The sequence below is a fragment of the Chelonoidis abingdonii genome, chromosome 17 (genome assembly GCF_003597395.2).
Source record: "Chelonoidis abingdonii isolate Lonesome George chromosome 17, CheloAbing_2.0, whole genome shotgun sequence".
NCBI classification, from domain to species: domain Eukaryota; kingdom Metazoa; phylum Chordata; order Testudines; family Testudinidae; genus Chelonoidis; species Chelonoidis abingdonii.
The window spans coordinates 21,757,680-21,779,895 of record NC_133785.1 but is presented as its reverse complement, the minus strand read 5'-3'; the positions used below and the strand labels follow the sequence as shown (position 1 = coordinate 21,779,895).

Here is a 22,216-nt window from a genome sequence, read left to right as displayed (position 1 = left end):
TGTCCAACTCCCAAAACTAGCTGAGTTACATATGGCTTCAGCTTTCATTGTTCAATGTTTGCAGTGACTTGGAAAGAGAGGAAGGGGGACAATGTTAATAGTGATAGGAATATGATCTAATCAAAGAAGGCAGATAGAAGAAGAGCCGGTTTCAGACAGCAATGATGCTTTATGTTATTGCTATATTTAGCTGCTAGCGATGAGCACTCTGGAAATACGGTAGTGTAGATGGAGTGATAGATATGACAACAAAGACATTAAAGTGTCACAGTGTGACACTGGCCCTTTAAGAGGCCAGTGCACCTGACTCCCCCAGATAGGCTTAAAAGAGGGCAGCTGGGCTCTAGAGGGAGGAGGTCCCTGAAGGAAGATAGGAAGGGGCAGGTGAGAACTCCTTGAACACAGAGGATAGACAGAAGGAGCAGCAGAGAGTTGCTTGGGGAAACCTACAGCAATCAGAAATCTCCACAGGGCCTCACTGGAAAGAGGAAGGAATTGCCAGGTAACTAGCAGAGAGTTGCCTGCTGGCCTTCCTGAGCCAGAGAAGGCCAGAGGAGAATGAAGGCAGAGAGTAGCAGAGGGAGATGCCTGCTAGCTATGTGAGCTAGAGAGCTGAATCTGGAGGATCAGAGAGGGCTGGAAGCTGGGGTGAGGGCTCTCACTTTGTGGTGGGAGATGTTAGAGCTGCAGAGAGCTTGAGCATGGGAAGAAATGTCAGGGCTGTCTGTTGATGGATTGTTGGGGACCTGGCTTGTTATAGCTTATATGCATGGGGCTCTCTTTTGTAATTAACCCAGCAATGGCTATTTATACTCAGAAAGACAGCTTGGACTATTTCTGGAACCATTCAAGGGGAAACTGAGGCTAGCACACTGGTTGTGCTGCTGCGTGATGCCAGAGGGTGCCGCAGATGGTGGGCACTTTATGACAGTCTTATATATTCAAAATGCTATGTAAACAGTAACTTATCAGACCCTCAAAACACCTCTCTGAAGGAGGTAATTATTAGCATCTTCAGAAACTGAAATGCAATCAGGTTATTACATGACTTGCCCAAGGTTACACACTGACCGAGTGGGAAAAACAGGATGAGAACTCTTGTGTTCTTGGCACCTAAAGGTGTGTTCAGTCCACTAGCTCTGCCCATCATCCCATGCTATAGCAAGTTAGATGAATGGACCTGTACAGATGAGGGATCAACCATTCCTTCCCTTAACTGTGGGGAGACATGGGAAAGGATCAGCACATTGCCCTCTGGGTGGCCAATCCTATCAACCTTTAAGGCATGATTTTTGTCTGCGATTAAGAATCATTCCATCTATGAGCAAAAGGGGAACATGTTGTTCACTGAAATAGTGGCAGCTGTGAAACTAACCAGTGGATAATTATACCAAGACAGTGAATGAGATGGACAAATACAGACTGATTTATCCAAGGGAGTATATAAATTGAGCAATAAATGTTACAGATTCATAGATTCCAAGGCTAGAGGGGGCCACTGTGATTATCTAGTCTGCTCTCCTCTATAACACAGGCCCTAGAACTTTCCCAGAAGAATTCCTAGAGCAGATCTTTTAGGAAAACCATCCAATCTTGATTTTAAAATGGTCCATGATGGAGAATCCTCCACGACCCTTGGCAAATTGTTCCAACAGCTAATTACACTCATTGTCAACAATTTTCACCTTATTTCCAGTCTGAATTGGTCTAACGTCTACTTCCAGTTATTCAATCACATTGTACCTTTCTCTGTTAGATTGAAGAGTCTATTATTAAATATTTGTTCCGCATCTAGATACTTACAGACTGTAATTAAGCCATCCCTTAACCTTCTCTTTGTTAAGCTAAACAGATAGACTCAAAGAGCTCAATCACTATATGAAATGTTTTCTAATCCTTTAGTCATTCTTGTGGCTCTTCTCTGAACCCTCTCCAATTTATCAGCATGCTTCTTGAATTGTGGGCACCAGACCTGGATGAAGTATTCCAGCAGCAGTTGCACCAGTGCCAAATAGAGGTAAAATAACCTCTGTGCTCCAACTTGAGATTCCCCTGTTTATGTTTCCTAGGATTGCATTAGCTCTTTTGGCCACGGGGAGCTCATATTACACCAATTACTCACCATGCCCCCAAATCTTTCTCAGAGTCTCTGCTTCCCAGGCTAGAGTCCCCCATTCTGTAAATATGGTCTGCATTCTTTGTTTTTAGTTGAATACGTTTACATTTAGTTGTATTAAAACACACATTGTTTGCTTGTGCCCAGTTTATCCTCTGAATCAGTGACCTGTCCTCTTCATTATTTACTACTCTCCTAATTTTTATGTCATCTGCAAACTTTATCAGTGAGGATTTTATGTTTTCTTCCAGGTCATTGATAAAAATGTTAAAAAGCATAGGACCAAGAACCGATCTCTGAGGGACCCCACTGGAAACACCCTCGCTTGATGATGATTCCCTTTTTACAGTTACATTTTGAGACCAATCAGTTAGCCAGATTTTAATCCACTTAATGTGTGCCATGCTCATTTTATATTGTTCGAGTTATTTTAATCAAAATGTTGCACTACTGAATCAAATACTTTACAGAAGTCTATTACATCAACACTATTACCTTTAGCCACCAAACTTGTAATCTCATCAAAAAAGATAACAAGTTACTTTGACAGGATCTATTTTCTATAAACCCATGTTAATTTGCATTCATTACATTACCCTCCTTTAATTCTTTACTAACTGAGTTACATATCAGCTGCTCCATCATCTTGCCTGGGATCTATGTCAGACTGGCAGGCTCATAACCACCCAGGTTATTCCATTTACCCTTTTTAAAAATTGGCACAACATTAGCTTTTTCCACAGTCTTCTGGAACTTCCTCAGTGCACCAAGACTTACTGAAAATCAACATTAATGGCCCAGCAATCTTTCAACCAAGGAAACCTAGTCATGTTCACTGATGTATTTAGGCCAACTCTAAAGGTTCATAAGGATCATCTACATCAGGGGTCGGCAACCTTTCAGAAGTGGTGTGCCGAGCCTTCATTTATTCACTCTAATTTAAGGTTTCACATGCCAGTAATACATGTTAACGTTTTTAGAAGGTCTCTTTCTATAAGTCTGTAATATATAACAAAACTACTGTTGTATGTAAAGTAAATAAGGTTTTTTAAAATGTTTAAGAAGACTCATTTAAAATTAAATTAAAATGCAGAGCCCCCTGGACCAGTGGCCAGAACTGGGCAGTGTGAGTGCCATTGAAAATCAGCTAATGTGCCGCCTTTGGCACACGTGTCATAGGTTGCCTACCCTTGATCTATATGCATCCGACGAAGTGGGTATTCACCCATGAAAGCTCATGCTCCAATATGTCTGTTAGTCTACAAGGTGCCACAGGACTCTTTGCTGCTTTTACAGATCCAGACTAACATGGCTACCCCTCTGATACATAAGGATCATCTGGCACTGAAGGACTATTTAATGCTTGGGATAACTTGGGCTGCCTTGGTTCTGGCTAGAACTACAGAAAGAAGATCACCCCCTCCCTCCCATGTAATACCACTCTTAAAACCCATCACAGAGGCGCAAATATTTCTGCACCTATTTTGCAATTGCCACCCCAATCTTGTTTTTTGAAAAATTGATCCTTTAGCACCTAAAGCAGTGAAAACTACAAACAGCTGTGCCAGCTTAAAAATCAGGGGGAAAGCCCTCCTCACCTTTCTTCCTTTCTTTTTTAAATGCACAATTAATTTTATGGATTATTTATTCCTCTCTTTACACAGTTGTGCGTGAACAGAAGCTCCAGGATAGCAAAAGCATAGTACGCTCCTGAGCTTGGATTAATGACTCAAATCAAAATCCTATTAACTCTGATTGTAGCTGAACTTCAAAGCAACACACTGCTGAAAAGCATTAACACCGGAGCCCTTATCCTTTGCTGTCTACGAGGGGCCAAGGTGCACCGCTATGATTGCTCTGCCTCTGCCTCCAGAGGCATTGAGTGGATGGCAAAGGTGACAGTCAGAATCATTTGGAAAACTCCAAAGACAGTTTGAGAAGGAAACAATTGAACTGATTAATGCCCTAAACCAGAGATTCTCAAACTGTAGTCTGTGGGCCACCAGTGGTCTGCGAGCACCATTCAGGTCGTCCGCAGATAGTTCCCTCTACGGTGCACACCTGGGTGGCCGCATACAAGAGAATGGCGGACCACCCACCTAATTAGTGGAGCTGTGCAGGCGTAGCTCAACTAATTAGGTGCCTGAACACTGGAGAAGGTGTAAGGTGAGGTGGTGGGAATAGGGGGTAGGTTGGAGGAGGCAATGGGCTGAGAAGAAGGGGTGGAGGGAATTTGGGATGTGCAGGGCTGTGGCAGCCAGAGAAAGAGGTGACTTTCCCCAGCTCCAGGGCTGTGGCTGCCAGGGAGAGATGGCCCTCCTTCCCAGCCGCAGCTTGGGGGCTGCTGTAGTGGGGGAAAGACCCCCCTCCTTTCCAGCCCCAGCTCTGTGGCTGCTGTGGTGGGGGAAAGACCCCCCCTCCTTCCCAGCCCCAGCTCAGGGGCTGCCGTGGCGGGAGGAGAGAGGGCTTATCTATGGCATTAGAAATGTAAGGCTACTGATATTAAAATATGAGTTGTGTACTTTTATTTGTAGAACAAAAAAAGTTTATTAATCAAGTTTTTTTATATAGCGCTTTTATCCAAAGCGCTTTACAGTAGTTAGCTAACAGTACAAACGACATTTGGAAAGATCATTAAGTGGTTCACTGAGACCATCAGCAATTTTTAAGTGGTCCGCGAAAATAAAAGTTTGAGAACCACTGCCCTAGACAACATGAAGAGGATTAAGGGCCCAATCCTGCAAAGTGCTGACCAACTCCTGGGTGATATGTGCAGGGGTGGCTCCAGGCACCAGCACGCCAAGCCACTGGGGGCGCTCTGCCGGTCGCCACGAGGGCGGCAGGCAGGTTGCATTTGGTGGCATGCCTGCAGAGGGTCTGCTGGTCCCGTGGCTACGGCAGACCTCCCGCAGGCTGCCACTGAATCCGTGGGACCGGGGACCTCCTGCAGGCAAGCCACTGAAGGCAGCCTGCCTGCCGTGGTTGGGGCGGCAAAATACCTAGAGCCGCCCCTGGATGTGTAGCACACTCAACCCCAAGCATTAAAGTCAAGGGGAGCCAAGCCTGCAGCAGAATCAACATGGGGCCCTAAGCTCTGAGTTGATGAGCTAGAAGGGTAATAAATCGTAGGTGCTCCCATTTCTAAGAATGAGATACGAAGGGTCTGAATGTTACTCCTTTTTCTGGAGGAGCCTTCTGTTCAAATCCTGCTTATCTTACTCATAGGAGCAGTCCCATTGGCTTCTTTGTAAGCAGGATTTGGCCCTCAGTTTGTATCAGGAAGACAAGAAGGTGCAGGGTAGGTTGGCTGAGCATGATAAGGAGCACAGTGGTTGTCAATAAAAAGCCTGCATTTGCCAAGTTTCTGCCCAGTGGAGTGTGAGATTCCAGCCCTCCCCTCTGCTTAGAACAGGAAATTACATCAGTAACCATAAGGTATCTGTTGGCAAATGTTGACTTTCAAATGTCAGACATGCTGCAGAGGAAGACATGATCCATACCTCACGGAACTGACATTCTAAATAACCTTTAAAATATCAAAGCCTATTTATCCTCACAGCCTCCCTATCACCTAAATGTTGTTTATTCCCTTTTTTACAGATGGCGGAAATGAGAGAGTGAGGCCTTATATTGATGGGCAAAAAAGGGCATCCTTTTCAATTGTATTAACTTGGTCAGGTTAGCTTAACTTGATTGAAAAGCCAAATCAAGACACAGGCTAACACATCAGCTGGCTATGTTGTAGCTAGTCTAAACTGTGGCCAGCCATTATGGCTTCAGAGGCACTAGCCTGCGTCTTGGTGGTCTTTTCAATCTGTTCTGTATAAGTTCTTATGCCATGATTATCATCACAGTATGTTAATTGTGTGAAGCCAGCTGAGCTAAACATAATTGAAAAACACTTTTTGCCCACCAGGACAAGGTCAGAGAGGTTACTTGATTCACCGAAGACCACACAGTGAGTTGGTGGCAGGGATGGAAAGAGAGCCTAGTAGTTCTGACTCCCACATTTCTCTGGTTTTGTCAGTGGATTTTTTGCATGCCTTTTTTCCTATTATTGCTTCTCTGCCATGGCACATCCTATTGGTTATTATGGAGGCATGCTGGCTTCATAGGACAGCAGGACAGACAGATAAGTAGGGGTAGCAGCAGAAGGAGCAGTAAGAGGCTTTTAAAAATGTAATGAAATGCAGTTTTAAAGAGGAGGAGGAGAAGAGAGCTGGAGGGGCAGAGAACAGAAGGGATGATGATGATAATAATGTACATCTTATTATACAATTATATATTATAACATTTATACAGCTTCAAAGGGCTTTAAATATGCCAATTAATGAAAAGGGAGAGAAAAAGAGGGCTGAGATGGATTTCCCCAACACACAGATGAGCAAACGTACTCACATATCCATGCACATATACACGTGCATATCCACACACACACACACACACACACTTCACTCCATGTATCTCTCCAGAGCGTGTTCTGCAAGTGATCATTAAGATTCTTCCTCCACACACTGTCTGAAGGCTAGTGAAGTTGCAGACAGGAATATCTTTGAGAAAGCAATGTAGTGCAACCATAAATTAAGGCAAGTAGAGAAGTGAGAGGGGCCTCACCTCAAACTCCCGGATGACAGTGGCCAGCTGGGAAGATTTAAGGCAGGTTTCATCTAGCAAAGCCAAATTCCTATCCAACTGCATAATATATGCTGTGTGGTGATTGAACCTTGATTCTCTTGAGAGAAAAACATCGGCCACTTTCTGGTGTTCCTCCCTAAAGCCACAGAAGGAGAAGAACAAGCCAATAAGTAACAAAAAATGCCCTGCTTCATTCTGGTTACACAAATTCTATTCATCAGCCCCATACCTGCTAATGCCATTAGGAGATCTCAGTTAAGGCATGGGTTTAACTGTCAAGAAATGGACAACACTGCACCGAAGTGCTGGGCAATGGAATGGGCTGTGGAAGAATGGGCCTTGTCTGGGGCCAGTCCCCTTTCTGTAACCCTACCTACCACAGCTATATATGTACATGCTGGGCAGAATGGGCTCCCATAGCTCACATTTCTCCAAGCAAGCTTTCCAAATCCAACAGGCTGAGAACAAGAACCTTTGCTCTGAGTGCTGGTGTTAGTGGGAGAATAACTCCATCCTCAGATCCCCTTCACTCAGAGCTCCCTCTTCTTACCCATGTTACAGTTCCTCATCTGGGCACACAATGTAATTATTTACCGAAGGTGAATTATCTACAGGAGAGAGAGCAAGCCAAAAATGGCAGTAACGGAGGGTACAGGGCTGCTAATGAGCAGTGGCCAAGGAGACATCAGGGTAACAGAGACTGTGGTTTTAAACAGCGGCCTCGTTAATTTCAGGATGATTGAGAATACAGCAGAGGGACTGGCCAGCAGCCCTGGGAATAACAGAGGACGCACTGCCAGATGTGGGGAGGGGTACTGGAGATTCAAGGGCCTGTTTAGTATTCAAAGTTTAAAGACAGTGCACATTTTCAGATTTTCACTGCACATTTATTTTAGGTCCCTGGAACATCTACAGCAGCTAGAGGGAGCGGGAACCCACATTTCTTAATAGCATACTTAGCATAACCATTTACAGAATTGTTTTCAACCTCACTGTTGTTTACAAGAATTCCCTTGGAAGATGGAAACCCACATATGATATCCCCTTAACTTTTCCTCTGTTGTGCACTCTGATTTGTTATTGTAGAATTGTTCAGGAGTGCTGCCTGCACTGTGCATACAGGCTTGTCACTATTATTTATGGATAATCTATTTTGTGGAAGCCCTGGGATAGAGTGGTCTGTCACTGAAAGTGACTGCTGATTGGCTGGAGTTCAGTGGGGGTGGAGTTAGGGAGCTATAAAGCTTGCCCCAGCTTCTGAAAGAGTCAGATTAGCATGAGAGTTTGGCTTAGATAGATGCCTTCCGTGGATTTCATAGATTTAGTCAGTTTGGGACTGAAGCTAGCCCGACTTAGCCAGAAGCTTGTCCCAGCTAGTTGATACATTTTAGTTTGGAAGCGTGGCTCAGACAGGGGCCTATCCAGCTTAAAAGATTTGCTCTAGCACTGATAGCCTTTGTCTAGGCAAGACAGAGACGTGCTTTATCCTGGTAAGATTTAGTCCAGCTAGGACAGTCTGGTTTAGGCAGAGACCCTCAGCAGCCCTGAAAGACAGTGTTTAGCCTGAAACTCGGCCCAGCAAAGGCTTGTTCAAACTCTGAGTGGGTTTCCTTTGACTGAGAGCTATAATAGGAAGTTGCCACGGGAATTGTTCTAACTTATTTCAGTTTCTAAGAGATGTAAAATTAAAAAAAAAAAAAAAAGAAAGAAAAAAGACATTTTCCTATATTTCTTAATGCCTCTGAGGGTTTTTTCCTGCCTGTTCCCCCTTCCTAGTATTTGAGTCTATGACTCATGGTTCACACACATTAGACTGCTTTGTGACAATCACCTAAGGGACTCAACCAGATTGGGGCCCCAGTGGGCTAGGCACTGTACAAACACAGAGCAAATGACAGTTCACATGAGATGGGCGGCACGCACACTGATTTATGGGGCTGTATACAATGGTTTATCATTGTAGGGTAGTGCAGGAGCACTGAGACTTTTTTGGGGGGGGGAGGTAAAATAACAATACAGAAACATGGCATAGACAAGAAAATGCAGTCTCCCAACCTTACGGTGTCCCTGTAAATTTACCTCCCTCAACCTATACACAAACCCTGTTAAAGGTGTTTAGAATCTTTTCTTTCTTCTGTTGGAATCTTAACCCTGTTGCCAGTGGTTCTTGGAATAAAGGAATAGATTGAGGATGAGATGAGGCCATTAAGTTGTCACTTACCAATTGAGGACTCTTTCCTCCAGCTCTCCCAGTATCTCCTGGTGTAGTCTGTAGATTTCAGGGATCTCACTCAAGCCCTGCTTGAGCTTCACCTCCTCCTTCTCATTTTCATCCTCATCCCCCAGCACTTTCAAGACTGCTTCATGGAAATCCTGTGAATACATCACCTGTTACACAGCAGCTAAGGCAACAGATCAGAGGTTCTTTATGGCACTTAAACCATTACTATTTTTCCTTTAAATTCCAAAATTCATTTACAAACAGTCAGAAAACTTTATGGGAATTACAAGATACACCATAAATACTAGCATATCATGGGCAAAAGAGGAAGGAGAACATAGGATGCATTTTCTTTCATCCATTAGTTTCATGGTTACTGTGAATTTCAGGTTAAAGTCCACATATTGATTACCCAAAACATTTAAAATAAAAAAAAAAGATAGCTCCACTTCCCCCCAATCCCATCAGATTATTTAAAAAAATAAATTTGGGTACTTTTTGCTTTCTGGGTTTTGAGCCTTTAGGTTGCAGTGGAGTTACATTTTCAAGAATTTGTCAGGCTAGAAACTTCCTTTTTAAAAAAGAAAAAGAAAAAAAAATGCAAATCTTGTATAACCCCATGAGTCCAGCAGCTGGGGCTTTATGGAAAAGATCAAATATTGCAAGGCTTATCATAAAAATGGAAAGAATTGCCAACACTGAATCCAATTCCTAATTTACTGAGGGAAGGATGGTGGAGATATAAATTAAGCTACAGAACCAATCATTTCCTATATGAAATCCACTTTAACTATCCAGTATAACTGAGACCTACTTTTCAATAATAAAATAAATAATAATAAATAATGATAATATATTTGGAAAATACCTTTAATTTCAATGTAGTTTAAATACTATATGCACATAGGAATAACTTCTCCAGAAGTCAAAAGCAGCCATACTAGGGTGGTATGTGACAGCTGTTTAACAGCATACTACAAAATCATCCAATAGGTTAGCACTGGAAGTGAAGAATCACACATCCAACTGAAACAGCAGGGGGACTTTACAGTAGATGTGCAGATTAGAAGATGGTCAAAACAATGGTGCTAACAAACTTATATTCTTGCAAAATATGGCCCAAAATCAGTTAGAACTTTCAGACGGAAATTGACCTTAAAATATGTCCAGGTCAGAGTCTGTTTAGAAAATGAAGAAAATATAATACTACAGCATCATGATAGTACCTATTACTACAGTATCATTATGGCATCTCACTCTTCCCAATTAACACTGACATCAGGGTGCTTGATCATATTCTAGTCTAGTTAATACACAGGTCATGATAGAAAATACATATATTCCTGAAATACCGTCATGACATGAAAAGAGATAAAAGAATGAATTAGGTGAAAGAAACATATTGTATTGGGAGCTCTTATTTTTCAAGAAAGGTGGGGAATTCCATATGTTACATTCACAAGAATACAATTTACATGCAGCTCATCAGGACATGTAACAAATGGGTAGCAGGATTTTAAGCGGGATGAGAAAATAAAATAAAACCCTTTACTAGGGAGTTTTTCAGGGAGAACTTGGAAAAAGTCTTGGACACAGTAATTCTTCTCTCTTTCTTGGTATTGCAAATCAAATTCCCAATGTTCTTTGCTTTCTTCTTTAATTCAGAAATTTGTTGATATCTATTCATCTCTTTCACATTCCCAAAGAATCTAACTGCACATATATCAGCACAATGCATTGGGCATAATCAGAGGGTCCATTTCTAAAGAATTTACATGAGACTAAAAATAGGAGGTAAATCACCAAAACTGCAGATAAAGTACCTAAACATCATTATTTTCTGAAACCCTGCTAAACAAAGTATGAGAAATCAAAGAAAATATAGTAGTCCAAAATCACTCTACTGTAACTATAGAATGATGTAATTACACAAGGGATACATCTGGGGCAAGGCTTTAATGAAATGACTAATTTTCTCATGGGACCGTTAAAGATTTCTAATGCTTCTCCCAATTTTTCTTTATTTTAATATCACTTTGAAGCCACCATTTTTTTTTCAGCCTGAAGCCTCACAAACATAATATTCTACACTACCTCTCCTGAGGGGCTGGGGGTATTTTGCTGGGTGGTGCACAAAATCAGACGTGACTGCCTTTCCATGGTGGGAAAGTAATTCCATTTTGTGTACATATAGTTTTGGAAGTACATTGTTATGCAAAGTACTATATAAATGAAAGATGGTTGTATTTGATTAAATGCATCCACTAGATACAGTGGAAACGAGGAACATCAGGGAAAAATGTAGTGTATTATCTCTTTTGCTCAAGGTCAACTGTATGGAACGCCCTTCAGAAGCCATTTTAATGGCTTCAGAGCTGATAATCTACCCTGTTATGAGCTTTCTGAACTAAAATGCTGGTATTCCATTGAAATAGTGTGTCCTTATAAGAATGCATAGCAGCAAAATCATGTTCTGTAGTAGAAAGGTTAATAGTTTCTTGTTGAGTGGGGTGAATCTTTACCCTAAACTAGTGCTACTGTTGTGTCTTGCCAGCTGGGGGGTTAGACGTCAGGTCTCCTACACAGTTGCACAGATTATTAGAGAGTAGCAATCCTAGTTTAAGAAAATTCTAAAGAACAAAACTAGAGGTATTGCTGTGACACATAACACTCCAGCGCCTAATTCTTCAGTATCACTACAACAACAAAGCATTATTGGACTAAACAGAGAGGATATTAGCCAATCCATAAATATGTCTGGAGAGCATCATGCAGAACTGTTAATGGATACAAATTCTCCTTTTTATTCTCCTAAAACAGATGTTAGGAGATGAGTCTGAGCCAGGCAGCTGGGTGTTCCTCAGTCTGGACCAGGTAGGGCTCTTGTGGTCAGATTTCCTGTTTTCCACCAATGGGATCTTTATAGGTCAAATAACTGGATCCCAGTTTGTCTACGAAAATAAATCAGCATTTGGAAAACTGAAGCACATTCCAGCTCGTGATGAGAGCAGGTTCTGGAGAGCCATACGGAATCACTTAAAAAGTCATACAGCACTTTTTCCAATCCTTCCTTTGCATCCCAATAAACCAGGAAGTGTCTGAGGTTTTATTGCAGAAGTGAGTGGGAGGAGAGAGAAAGGGAAAGAAAGAGAAAGAGGGAGCACAGTTAATTGCAAAGCAAGCTTGAAACCGAGGCCCATTAATTGGAGGGTTTGAAAGCTCTCAATGACTACTTACAGAGCAGCAGTGGCAGATGTGGAGATTATAAAACTTCCTGTTTCATAAAAAAGATGATCTGTCCTTATCTGAGAGACCATATAGCAAGGGGAAGCTCCATTAGCTCTCGCTAAAGGTAAACATCCTTGCATGAGTCTGAAGACAGCACCAGGAAGGACATAGCCTGGTCAGTCACATAAGCAGATCCTGGAAAAAGATGTAATTGACCACAGGATAGCCTGTTTCTTTCATTACGATTCTCATGATCTACACTTTCTCTCCTGTTCCCATTCCAGCATTGTTTTCATCTGTAGAAATATTTTACTCTCTGTGTGTATGAGTCTACGTAGGCCTTGATGATGTGCTGTCACCTACCAGGTGGGGTTGGGGTCTATTTCATATATTTTAACATGCATATAACACACAAGGAAATACTGCAATGTGAGAGATCCAAGGGAGGCTCAGAATCATGACACAACAGGTTGGTTGCCCCAGTCACTGAAACCCTGTCTACAGAATAGGTATCAGCAGAGCTAGCTTCCTCACACACTGCCTCCTGAATGTGCCTCTCATCTGACCATTGCAACCACTTCTAGAGACAAGAGGGGAGCTCAGCCTCCACAGTCCACTTAGTTTCTCTGCTGAGTGCAGTTGCCAACCAGAGCCAAAGGGGGTTGGTGGTTTTTGTGATGTGGATATCTGTGCCCAGGGAACTATTTGTTTTCAAATTTGCTCTTAAAAATATACTTAAACTGGGATTTAGCTGCTAAATCTAGCTCAGGGTGGATGTTTGTACCTGATACGAAGACTCTGCTCCACTCTATCCTGACAGTGACATATAGAATAAGCAGGAAGAACCTTTTAAATCATGAAGTATTCCAGTGACGGTTCTGTTGACACTGCACATGAGGAGACCAAGGATCAAGTAAGCACAACTCCATTGATAGAATTAAACCCCTATCAATTAATATCGAGACGTGTATTATACAAGTCATGGTAGAGCTCAGAATAGAACCCTAGTCTGCGGTCTCCTAATGCAGGGCTTTAGCCAACAGACCAAAGAGTATCAGGAGTCACTATTCCAGCAGGTTCAAACAGGCTGAATTCTGTTTTAGTTTGAACAATCTGGCTTGAGACAGACAGAGCCCATATCCTAATGGTCCAGGTGAACCCATGCTGTGAATGTATTTCTTCACACGCTACTGTGCAAACCGCAAGTTATTATTAAAAACAACATTCCACTTTTTAAAAAAAAGATATATTAAAAACATACACTGTCTGCCCAAATAAGCTCATTCAGCAGACAAAAAAAAATACAGCTGTTTTAACACTCCATGGGAAGGTGATTCTGCTGGGTGATTTAATAGAAATGGCAGCAAGTTTTTTCCACTCAGAGACAATTTCCTGGCCTCCTGCCGCACTGTATGTAGTGTGGTTGAATGTGCTGAGAAAGGAAGCAAGGGCTCAATAAAAAGAAACTGCTACGGTCATATATCTCATTCAACGATGCACTGCTTCTTCCATCCAGCCCTGAATAAGGATCAGTAAATCAGTTTGGAGAAGCTAAGAATCTTTTCCCACTAGATGTAGTAGACACGATCTAGTAGCCTCCCAACATGTCAAACTTTTAGGGATTGAAAAATTATCTTTTTTTTTCTCCATTCCCTTTCCAGTGGAAGTACAAACCTCCATGAAACCTCGTAGCCTCCAGGTACAAACACCCACAAATTCTGAGGCTGTTCCAATGTGGATCTAAATTTTACTTTGGCCCCATCTCCAATAACTGTGATGGCCAGCCCTTCAGCTTACATAAGTCACAGCAGCTCCATTGACTTCAGTGTGGTATCTGGATTTACCCCAGCTGAGGGCTATGTAGGTATGATTTTAGTGCTGGTGAAAGGTGCTAGATTAACAGTACCAGGATCGGAATTGCTCTCTCTATATGCAGAGCAGGCACAGCACCGACAGAGACAGAGCTGGGGAAAAAGGCTATTCTGAGCAAAAGGACAACACAGGCACAAGATGAAATGGGTATAAAGTGGCCACGAATAAATTTAGGCTGGAGATTAGCTGAAGGTTTCTAACCCTCTGAGGAGTGAGGTTCTGGAACAGTCTCCCAATAGGCGCAGTGGGAGCAAACAACTTAACTAGTTTTAAGATGCAGCTTGATAAGCTTATGAACAGAATTATATGATGGGGTTGCCTCTGATAGCGGGGGACTGAATTTAGTGATCCAGGAGGTCCTTTCCAGTCCTATGGCCTAATGTAATCCTCCACCTTACCCGGAAGAACTGACTATGGGTAAGAGTGAATATGGTCCATTCATTCTTTGGCTTCTCTTTTGCAACAGCCAATTAGTGCCAGGTGTGGTGAACATCCTAGTTCCCTGGGAACTAGAATGGTACTCATTTAATTTAAACCACCAAACAGTGCTCAGAAGCTGTATCTACACTGGGAACATTTGGATTGGTAATTCTCCACTGGCGGATAAACAATAGAAGCTGTAGTGTAGACGGGGGCAGGTGTTTTTACCACTGCGTCACTACAGCTGGTAAAAAAGGACTAAAAATCATGAACATTTCCACCTATATTTTTGAATTTTGAAATGTTTTGACCAACTCTGTGGCTGGGCCTGAGCAAGATGCAAGTCTCATGAAAATTTTCATAAAGAATATAATTGCATTTTTTCATCAAAATTTCAAAAAATGTTCAGTTCTAGTTGTCAAATCTGTGCCACATCTACATTACTCCACCACCGATCCTTCCATCATTGTTATCTCATTATCGGTCCAAGTTTTCCTCATTTAAACATGCCCAGCTGGTTACAATTTCAGACACTAAAGACCCCAGCTGTTCATACAGAGATGGAAGACTTTCATATTCTTTTTTTCCCCATTCTTTGTAGCAACCAATCCCCCTTCTAGGTGCCTCTCCTAATTGAAATGAATCTACTAATGATTTTGAAGTTCCTTGGTCATTGCAATTTAATTCAGGGTTTAGAAAAGAGAAGCTTAGCAGCTGTAGCAAGCATATCCCAAATCTGCTTAAGTAACTAATTAGAATGTTAGAGTTGCCACCCATTCCAAATGAACATACACAGAACAAATAACTGCCCATTTTATACCAGAAAGGAATGAAAAAAAACTAGCACCTCCTTTCCACTCAATCTCAGCAAATTTAATTAATCATTAATTGCCCAGACTTGTGATTATAATTAACTCTCTGAGAAATTATTGAATTCCAATTGCCCAGATAGCCAGCTTTACAATGATTAGTACCAAATCTTGAAATATAATAGTAATAGCTAGAAACATCCATTTCCAAAAAATTATGCCATTGTTGGAAGTGCTGAGTTCCTGGGAAGCCATTAATCAAAGGTAAAGTGCTTGTGCAGTCCAACTCCAAACCATTATGGCACCTGAAGGTCTCCAAATTCATCATCTGAACAACCCAGCCAAACACAGAAGGTACCAAACATTGAGTCCATATAATTTCCTGATGGATCAAAATTTCCTAAAATAGAGGCATGAACCAAAATCAATCCATTTCAGGCTCTGCTCATAGAAACCGATCCCCAAAAGGATTCAATCTTGCACTCTGATATGTGAGCGCACAGTACTACACTACACAGTAAAAGCTGCTCTAGTGTTATTCTCCCCAGCATTGCTCAGATTTAAAAATTTTATTAAAGTGAATGTTTGAAATGAAATATACACAAGTTGAGAGGGAAGGTACTGTAATCTGGGGTCAGGCTTGGGTTATGGAGGGTTACAGATATCGTTTGCAAGGATGAAAAGATACATACATATCGCATAACTGGCATAGACCCAGATTGGGGTGCAAGATTTTTTTTAAAGTGTCAGTGGATAAGTGGGCTTGGGTACACCACCCATGGGATGAAAAAGGAGTCCAAGTCAGTATCAGTGTAGCGGATAAGTACATGGGTGGGGTGCGTCCCTTGGTCTGTTGGGGAAGGAAGTGGGTTATTTCCCTAGTTGGCGGTCTCGGTTACTCGGTGTGGTATTGGCGGTGTCCGGTGAAATGTTCGGTACAAATGTCTCTGGACCACCTGACTGCTGGAAGCCCTAGAAAACTAAGTTGTACAGATTTGGAAGTTGAGGAAAAGGAGGCACAAAGATGATCACAACTATCATTAAAGCAAAGAAAATGTTTTGCTTTTTCATTTGTGCCCACAGCTACTTTTCATGATATATTTGCCTAGGGAAAGCACCCAACAGCATCTCTGAGCCTCGGTCACCACTGGAAATGTACACTTCGTATAACTGGGATCTTGCGAAAGTCATGGAGCACAGAGAGACTAAAGCTATGTCTATGCAGCAATTAAACACCTGGGACTGGCCTGTGTCAGCTGACATGGCCTCACAGGGCTCGGACTGCAGGGCTATAAAATTGCTGGGTAGACTGATGGGCTCAGGCTGGAGCCTGGGCTTTGGGACCCTGCCCACTTGCTGGGTCCCAGAGCTTAGACTCCAGCCTGAGCCCAAACATCTACACTACAATTTTACAGCCCCATAGCCTAAGCCCTGCAAGCCCAAGTCAGTTGACACAGACCAGCTGCAGGTGTTTAATTGCTGCGTAGATATAGACAGTGAGATGAATGTTCATAGTAAGTGGTGCTGGTATATCAGTATGTGGCACTCTTCTCTCTGAGTAAACATTGAAGTGAATACTGGCTCTAGTTAAAATTCTGATCCAGAGCCAGAAGGGTGTTTGGATTTCAAACACCCCAACAATCTGGGGTGTTCAGATCTGGTGTTCAGGTCGGAACCCCTCTTTACTTTGAACCAATATCCAGCACAATGTTAAGGGACACTCTGCAAGGGGTGGCATGTGGCAGATAAGGTTTGAAAATGAGGTCCTGACCACCTGTGGCCATTACAGATTCCATGGCTCTTTCCATCAGAATAGTTAACCCTCAGGTGCTGGCTATGTTCCTACTCGGGTAATTCTGTTCTGGCTACACAGAGTGTTTATCCTGACCCCAGCAAAACTCCTGTCCAGTTCTACACTTTTCAGTCAGTAAAGACCTACATATTAATGGAAATTACCTTGTGTGTCTATGTAGAGTTTTCATTATCTAAAAAAAACAAACTGATAATCTATATGATATATACCAATACTGGGAGGCCAGTAGTGTCAGCCCATTGGGGAGCTATGAGGGATGGTGGGGAGTATAATTATAGGGGAGTCCTAATCTTTGTACAATCAAAGTCTTCATTGAACATAACAATTTGCATGCTTCTAAAGCCACTCTCTCCTCTAATATGGTGGAGTGGCCCATAGAGACTACATGTCCCAAGATGTAATGCTCCAGTCTTCTTTGACTGTCCCAGCATTATATGCTAGAGGGACCTGTGGTCTTTGATTTCAGCCATGGGCTGCCTTTTAATATTTTGTGAACCATGTTTGCCGTGCGTGTTGCTCTTTGGGGCCTCCTCATTATCACCTTCAACCTCTCTCCTGGTCTTGAAAGGGGAAGTGGCACCTCTAATTAAAAAGTGGCACCTCTACGGTGGCAGAGTGAGTGGCCTACGCACTACACTGAACAGTGATCATCCCAAATTTCTCATTACTGAGCACAGCAGAAACAATGCCAGATGAATGGCAGGAAATTCTAACTATCGCGGCAGACACAATTAGTCTCTTATCTTGCTATTGCTAGGTACAATCTAGGTCAGGGACCCTGACCTCAGCGTGCACACACACACACAAATTAATCCAAAACACTGCAAATGAGTTTAAGAATTGGCAAACTGTAGTGTGCACGTTTTGAATACTGTATCAATAGGGCTTGCTACAAGGAACTTGACCCAATGCCAAGCGTGATTTTTTTTTCCTTTTAAGAGATGTACAAAATGGTCTGACAGCCATTTTGGCTCAGGGTTCCCACTGTAAAATTACTCTAGCCCATGCAAAGTTATTTTCCCACTGCAGATGAAGAGAATAATGAATAAATAAATAAGGAAAATAAATTCAGCCTAATGAAATTGAGGATGGGGTATTGTTCTCTGACACAATTTGTCTTTAGGCTTTTGTCAAGCATTTCAGACAGTGTAACAGCCAAACAAGCTCTTCCTTTAGCCAGGCTTCCCCATTCACTAAAGCATTTCATTAGGAAAATAATCACTTGATTGGTCCAACCAAACTTTGAACAGTATCCAAGGAATCCACAGCAGAAACAAAAATATGCCTCAGCCACTCACTCACCATGTGATCTCTTCCAACTTTTTCCATTTAAGCAGTGATTAAGATATCATTGGTCTATCAAGGTGTTAGGGCCAAAAATGTTATTTTTCTGTAAACATTGCTCCCAACATAGAAGTGTGCTGAGAGTGGAGAGAAGATTGCATGCTATGTTATCTAGCATGCCTGTCTAGATCTTTACATGATGTCCATCTAAATAGTACTGAATAGATGTAGTGCACTGCACACTGAATTTGATAACGTATAGTCACAGCTCTGTTTGTATCAAGGAATTAAATCGGGAGCTGCTTATTTTCTTGTGCATGAAAGAACACTGGTGAGATATTGCTACCTCAGAGGAGTTCTGGAAATTAAACTCAATTAGCACAGCAAACTTTGAAGGTAAGCCATATTTTTCATAGATTCATAGACTCTAGGACTGGAAGGGACCTCGAGAGGTCATCGAGTCCAGTCCCCTGCCCTCATGGCAGGACCAAATACTGTCTAGACCATCCCTGATAGACATTTATCTAACCTACTCTTAATTTCTGTGCTGGAAATATGCCCCTCATCTTCCAGAAATATACAGTTGCTGGAAAGAGCACAAGACTCTGGAGGACTTGTCCATAGAAATATCAGAAAGTTTGTTTTTTCAGAATTAATTTGATTGTTTCTATTCGTTACTATCTCACTCTTTGTGAAGAGAAAGGTGAAATGGTTCCTTGGAAATCACATATGAGAAGGATGAATCATCAGAAAACTGGAGAGGGGGAGGATTTCTTCTCCTCTGGTCACTGGTTCAAATCACCTCAGGTTAGGCAGGGATGGAATCCTTGTGAAATGAGTTTGGTGGTGTCATTCACATCCTTAGTGGCACAGTGCCTACATCACAAGCAAATTCATCACTGTGCACAACTGGTACCCTTGCTGGCTACACCAGCACAGTGGCACTCAAAAATAGCCAGGCAGTTGATATACTGTGACAGCTGCTTGTTTATTACTAAACATGATCATGTCCATTATGACCGTGTTCTTCTCCCCCTGCCATTCATTTGTATCCAATTATTGCCTCTCAGCATATGCTGAAATTGTAGCTCTTTGGAGGTGGACTGTCTTCTTTATTGCATGTGTGTGCTGTCCTGAGACCAATGGGTTTCTTGACCCAGATTGGAGCTTTGAGATGCTATTGTAATACAAATAAATAATTAATAAAGATGTTGCTATTTGCATTAGTATTGAGGATGCCACTATAATACAAAATATTGACTTCTCTTTGTACTCCAGGTTGGTTTAAGTACCACATTGCATAACTGAAGCTGGTACAAATACCCTGCTGTGCACAATGTCCAAGAAGAAAAGCAGTCGCTCCTTATCCACACGAAAGTGGCATTGAGGGTGCCTGAGGAAAACTGGCTTGGGACAAACTATATTTTTTGTTTTATTACCATCTCTCTCAACAAACCTTATTTTTTGAAAGTGCTATTTTTAATGTCTCGTCTTCTTTACAAATCCACATCTCCATATAATGAAGACTGAAAACTAAACCACCCTGACTGGTTTGTGAGGGGGGCGAGGAATTTTCTTTAAGGACTATGCAGCAGAGCTGCATTTATCCTCCATTTGCAGCCTCGTCCGAGCAGCAGCTATTTGTTCAGCATAACAGAATCTGTTTGGCCTTTCGCAGAGACTTTAATTGTTGATTGATGCCAAATGATGAATTTCCATACACCCACTCTGCTATTGAGCTGAAAGAGGTGGAAACATTGTGTTAACTCAGAAATTCTGTATCAGTTGCATGCGTGGTAGTTTGTGCAATGATAATCTGGAGGGTTAGATGTTATGCCCTACTCTAGGTAATGCAGTTCTCTGGGGTATGTTCTTTACAGGACTTAGACCAGGTGAGGCAATCAGGCAGTCCGGACCTTGCATCAAGATTACCCCAAACTCTGGTAAAGGGGCTATCTTCCAGCATCTGATTTGGCTTCTTCGCCCATTCCAGGGTTGCTTCTCTTGCATTTTTCATTATTTTTTTTAATTTAGCCATAATTAGCCTCAATCCATTTCTTCACTCCAATGTGTAGTGCGTAATTCCCTTGATTTTATCACTTACGTTTCAAGTCAAGGGTTAGTGAATGAATAGCCCAAGAGATTGGTCTGCACTGAAACCAACACCCTAAATTCCCCAAGTTTAAGGATATCTTTTTCTATTCTGGTTTCAGATCTTATTATAAAGATGGGTCAGAACTTCTACGCTCTAAGATCCAATATCAGTTTCATCGCATCCAAGATGGTTTGGTCTTCTTTTGCAGTTTGGCCTCACCTCTATTTTAACATGTGGCTTAGTTTAAAGGCATCCCTCTCATCTTAACACGAATTTCTCCCTGTAGCAAAAGAGTTGGCACAGAATGTGCAGATTGCACAAAGGGCAGTGTACTACTAATAGATGCAAAATATGCCAAGTCTGCACAAGCTGGACCCAGACTTGGGTGGACTCCATAGCTTCTCCAAGGCTAGTAATGAGAAGTAACACAGAAACACTGAGTCCAAATATATTATATGCTCTAAGCTGTTTACTTGAAATGTAGCAAACTGAGTTTCCAAGTCTAGTTTAACTTCTGTGCCAGGGAAGGTAATGGAGCAAGTAATTAAGAAATCATCTGCAAAACTCTGCGGTGGGTAAGGTGATAGGGAATAGCAGCATGGATTGTTTTAAAGAACACAATTGGGTCAAACCAATCTGATAGCTTTCGTTTGATAGGATACGAGTTCTTGATAAAGGGCGAAGCGGTGGATGTGGTATACCTAGACTTTAAGGCATTTGATACGGTCTCGCGATGATATTTCTTATCGATAAACTAGGCAAATACAATTTAGATGGGTACTATAAGGTGGGTGCAATAACTGGCTGGGATAACCGTACTCAGAGAGTAGTTATTAATGGCTCCCAATCCTGCTGGAAAGGTATAAGAAGTGGGGTTCCGCAGGGGTCTTGTTTTGGGACGGCCTCTTCAATATCTTCTTCACACGACTTAGTGTTGGCATAGAAGTAGCTTATTAAGTTTGTGGATGATACCAAACTGGAGGGATTGCAACTGCTTTGGAGGACAGGGTCAAAATTCAAAATGATCTGGACAAATTGAGGAAATGGTCTGAGGTAAACCGGATGAAGTTCAATAAGACAAATTGCAAAGTGCTCCACTTAGAAGGAACAATCAGTTTCACACGTACAGAATGGGGAAGAGACTGTCTAGGAAGGAGTATGGCAGAAAGAGATCTAGGGGTCATAGTGGGACCACAAAGGCTAAATATGAGTGAACAGTTTGATACTGTTGCAAAAAAGCAAACGTGATTCTGGGATGCATTAACAGGTGTGTTAAAGAGACACGAGAAGTCATTCTTCCGCTCTTTACTCTGCTCTGGTTAGGCCTCAGCTGGGGAGTTGTGTTCCAGTTCTGGGCACCGCATTTCAAGAAAGATGTTGGAGAAATGGAGAGGGTCCAGAGAAGAGCAACAGAACGATTAAAGGTCTTGAGAACAATGACCTATGAGGAAGGCTGAAAGAAGTGGGTTTATTAGTTTGGAAAAGCAGAAGACTGAGAGGGGACATGATAGCAGTTTTCAGGTAGCTAAAGGGTGTCATCAGGAGGAGAGCGAGAAAACTTGTTCACCTTAGCCCTCTAACGATGGAACAGAAGCAATGGGCTTAAACTGCAGCAGGGAGATTAGGGTTGAAATTAGGAAAAAGTTCCTAACTGTCTGGGTAGTTAAACACTGGAATAAATTGCCTAGGGAAGTTGTGGAATCTCCCATCTCTGCTGAGATAT

The 22,216-nt window shown here is 42.1% G+C and overlaps 1 protein-coding gene across 3 annotated transcripts in view; it reads right to left on the bottom strand.

The window, feature by feature from the left end:
* The window catches only part of FGD5 (FYVE, RhoGEF and PH domain containing 5), a 151,507-nt gene that overhangs the window by 43,890 nt on the left and 85,401 nt on the right, over nt 1–22,216 (bottom strand). For all 3 annotated transcript variants that reach the window (XM_032784280.2, XM_032784283.2, XM_032784281.2), the window contains exons 6-7: nt 8,973–9,124; nt 6,731–6,887 (exon numbers count right to left, since the gene is read on the bottom strand). In XM_032784280.2, coding sequence (XP_032640171.1) covers nt 6,731–6,887; nt 8,973–9,124 — 309 coding nt within the window. The remainder of the gene's footprint in view (nt 1–6,730; nt 6,888–8,972; nt 9,125–22,216) is intronic.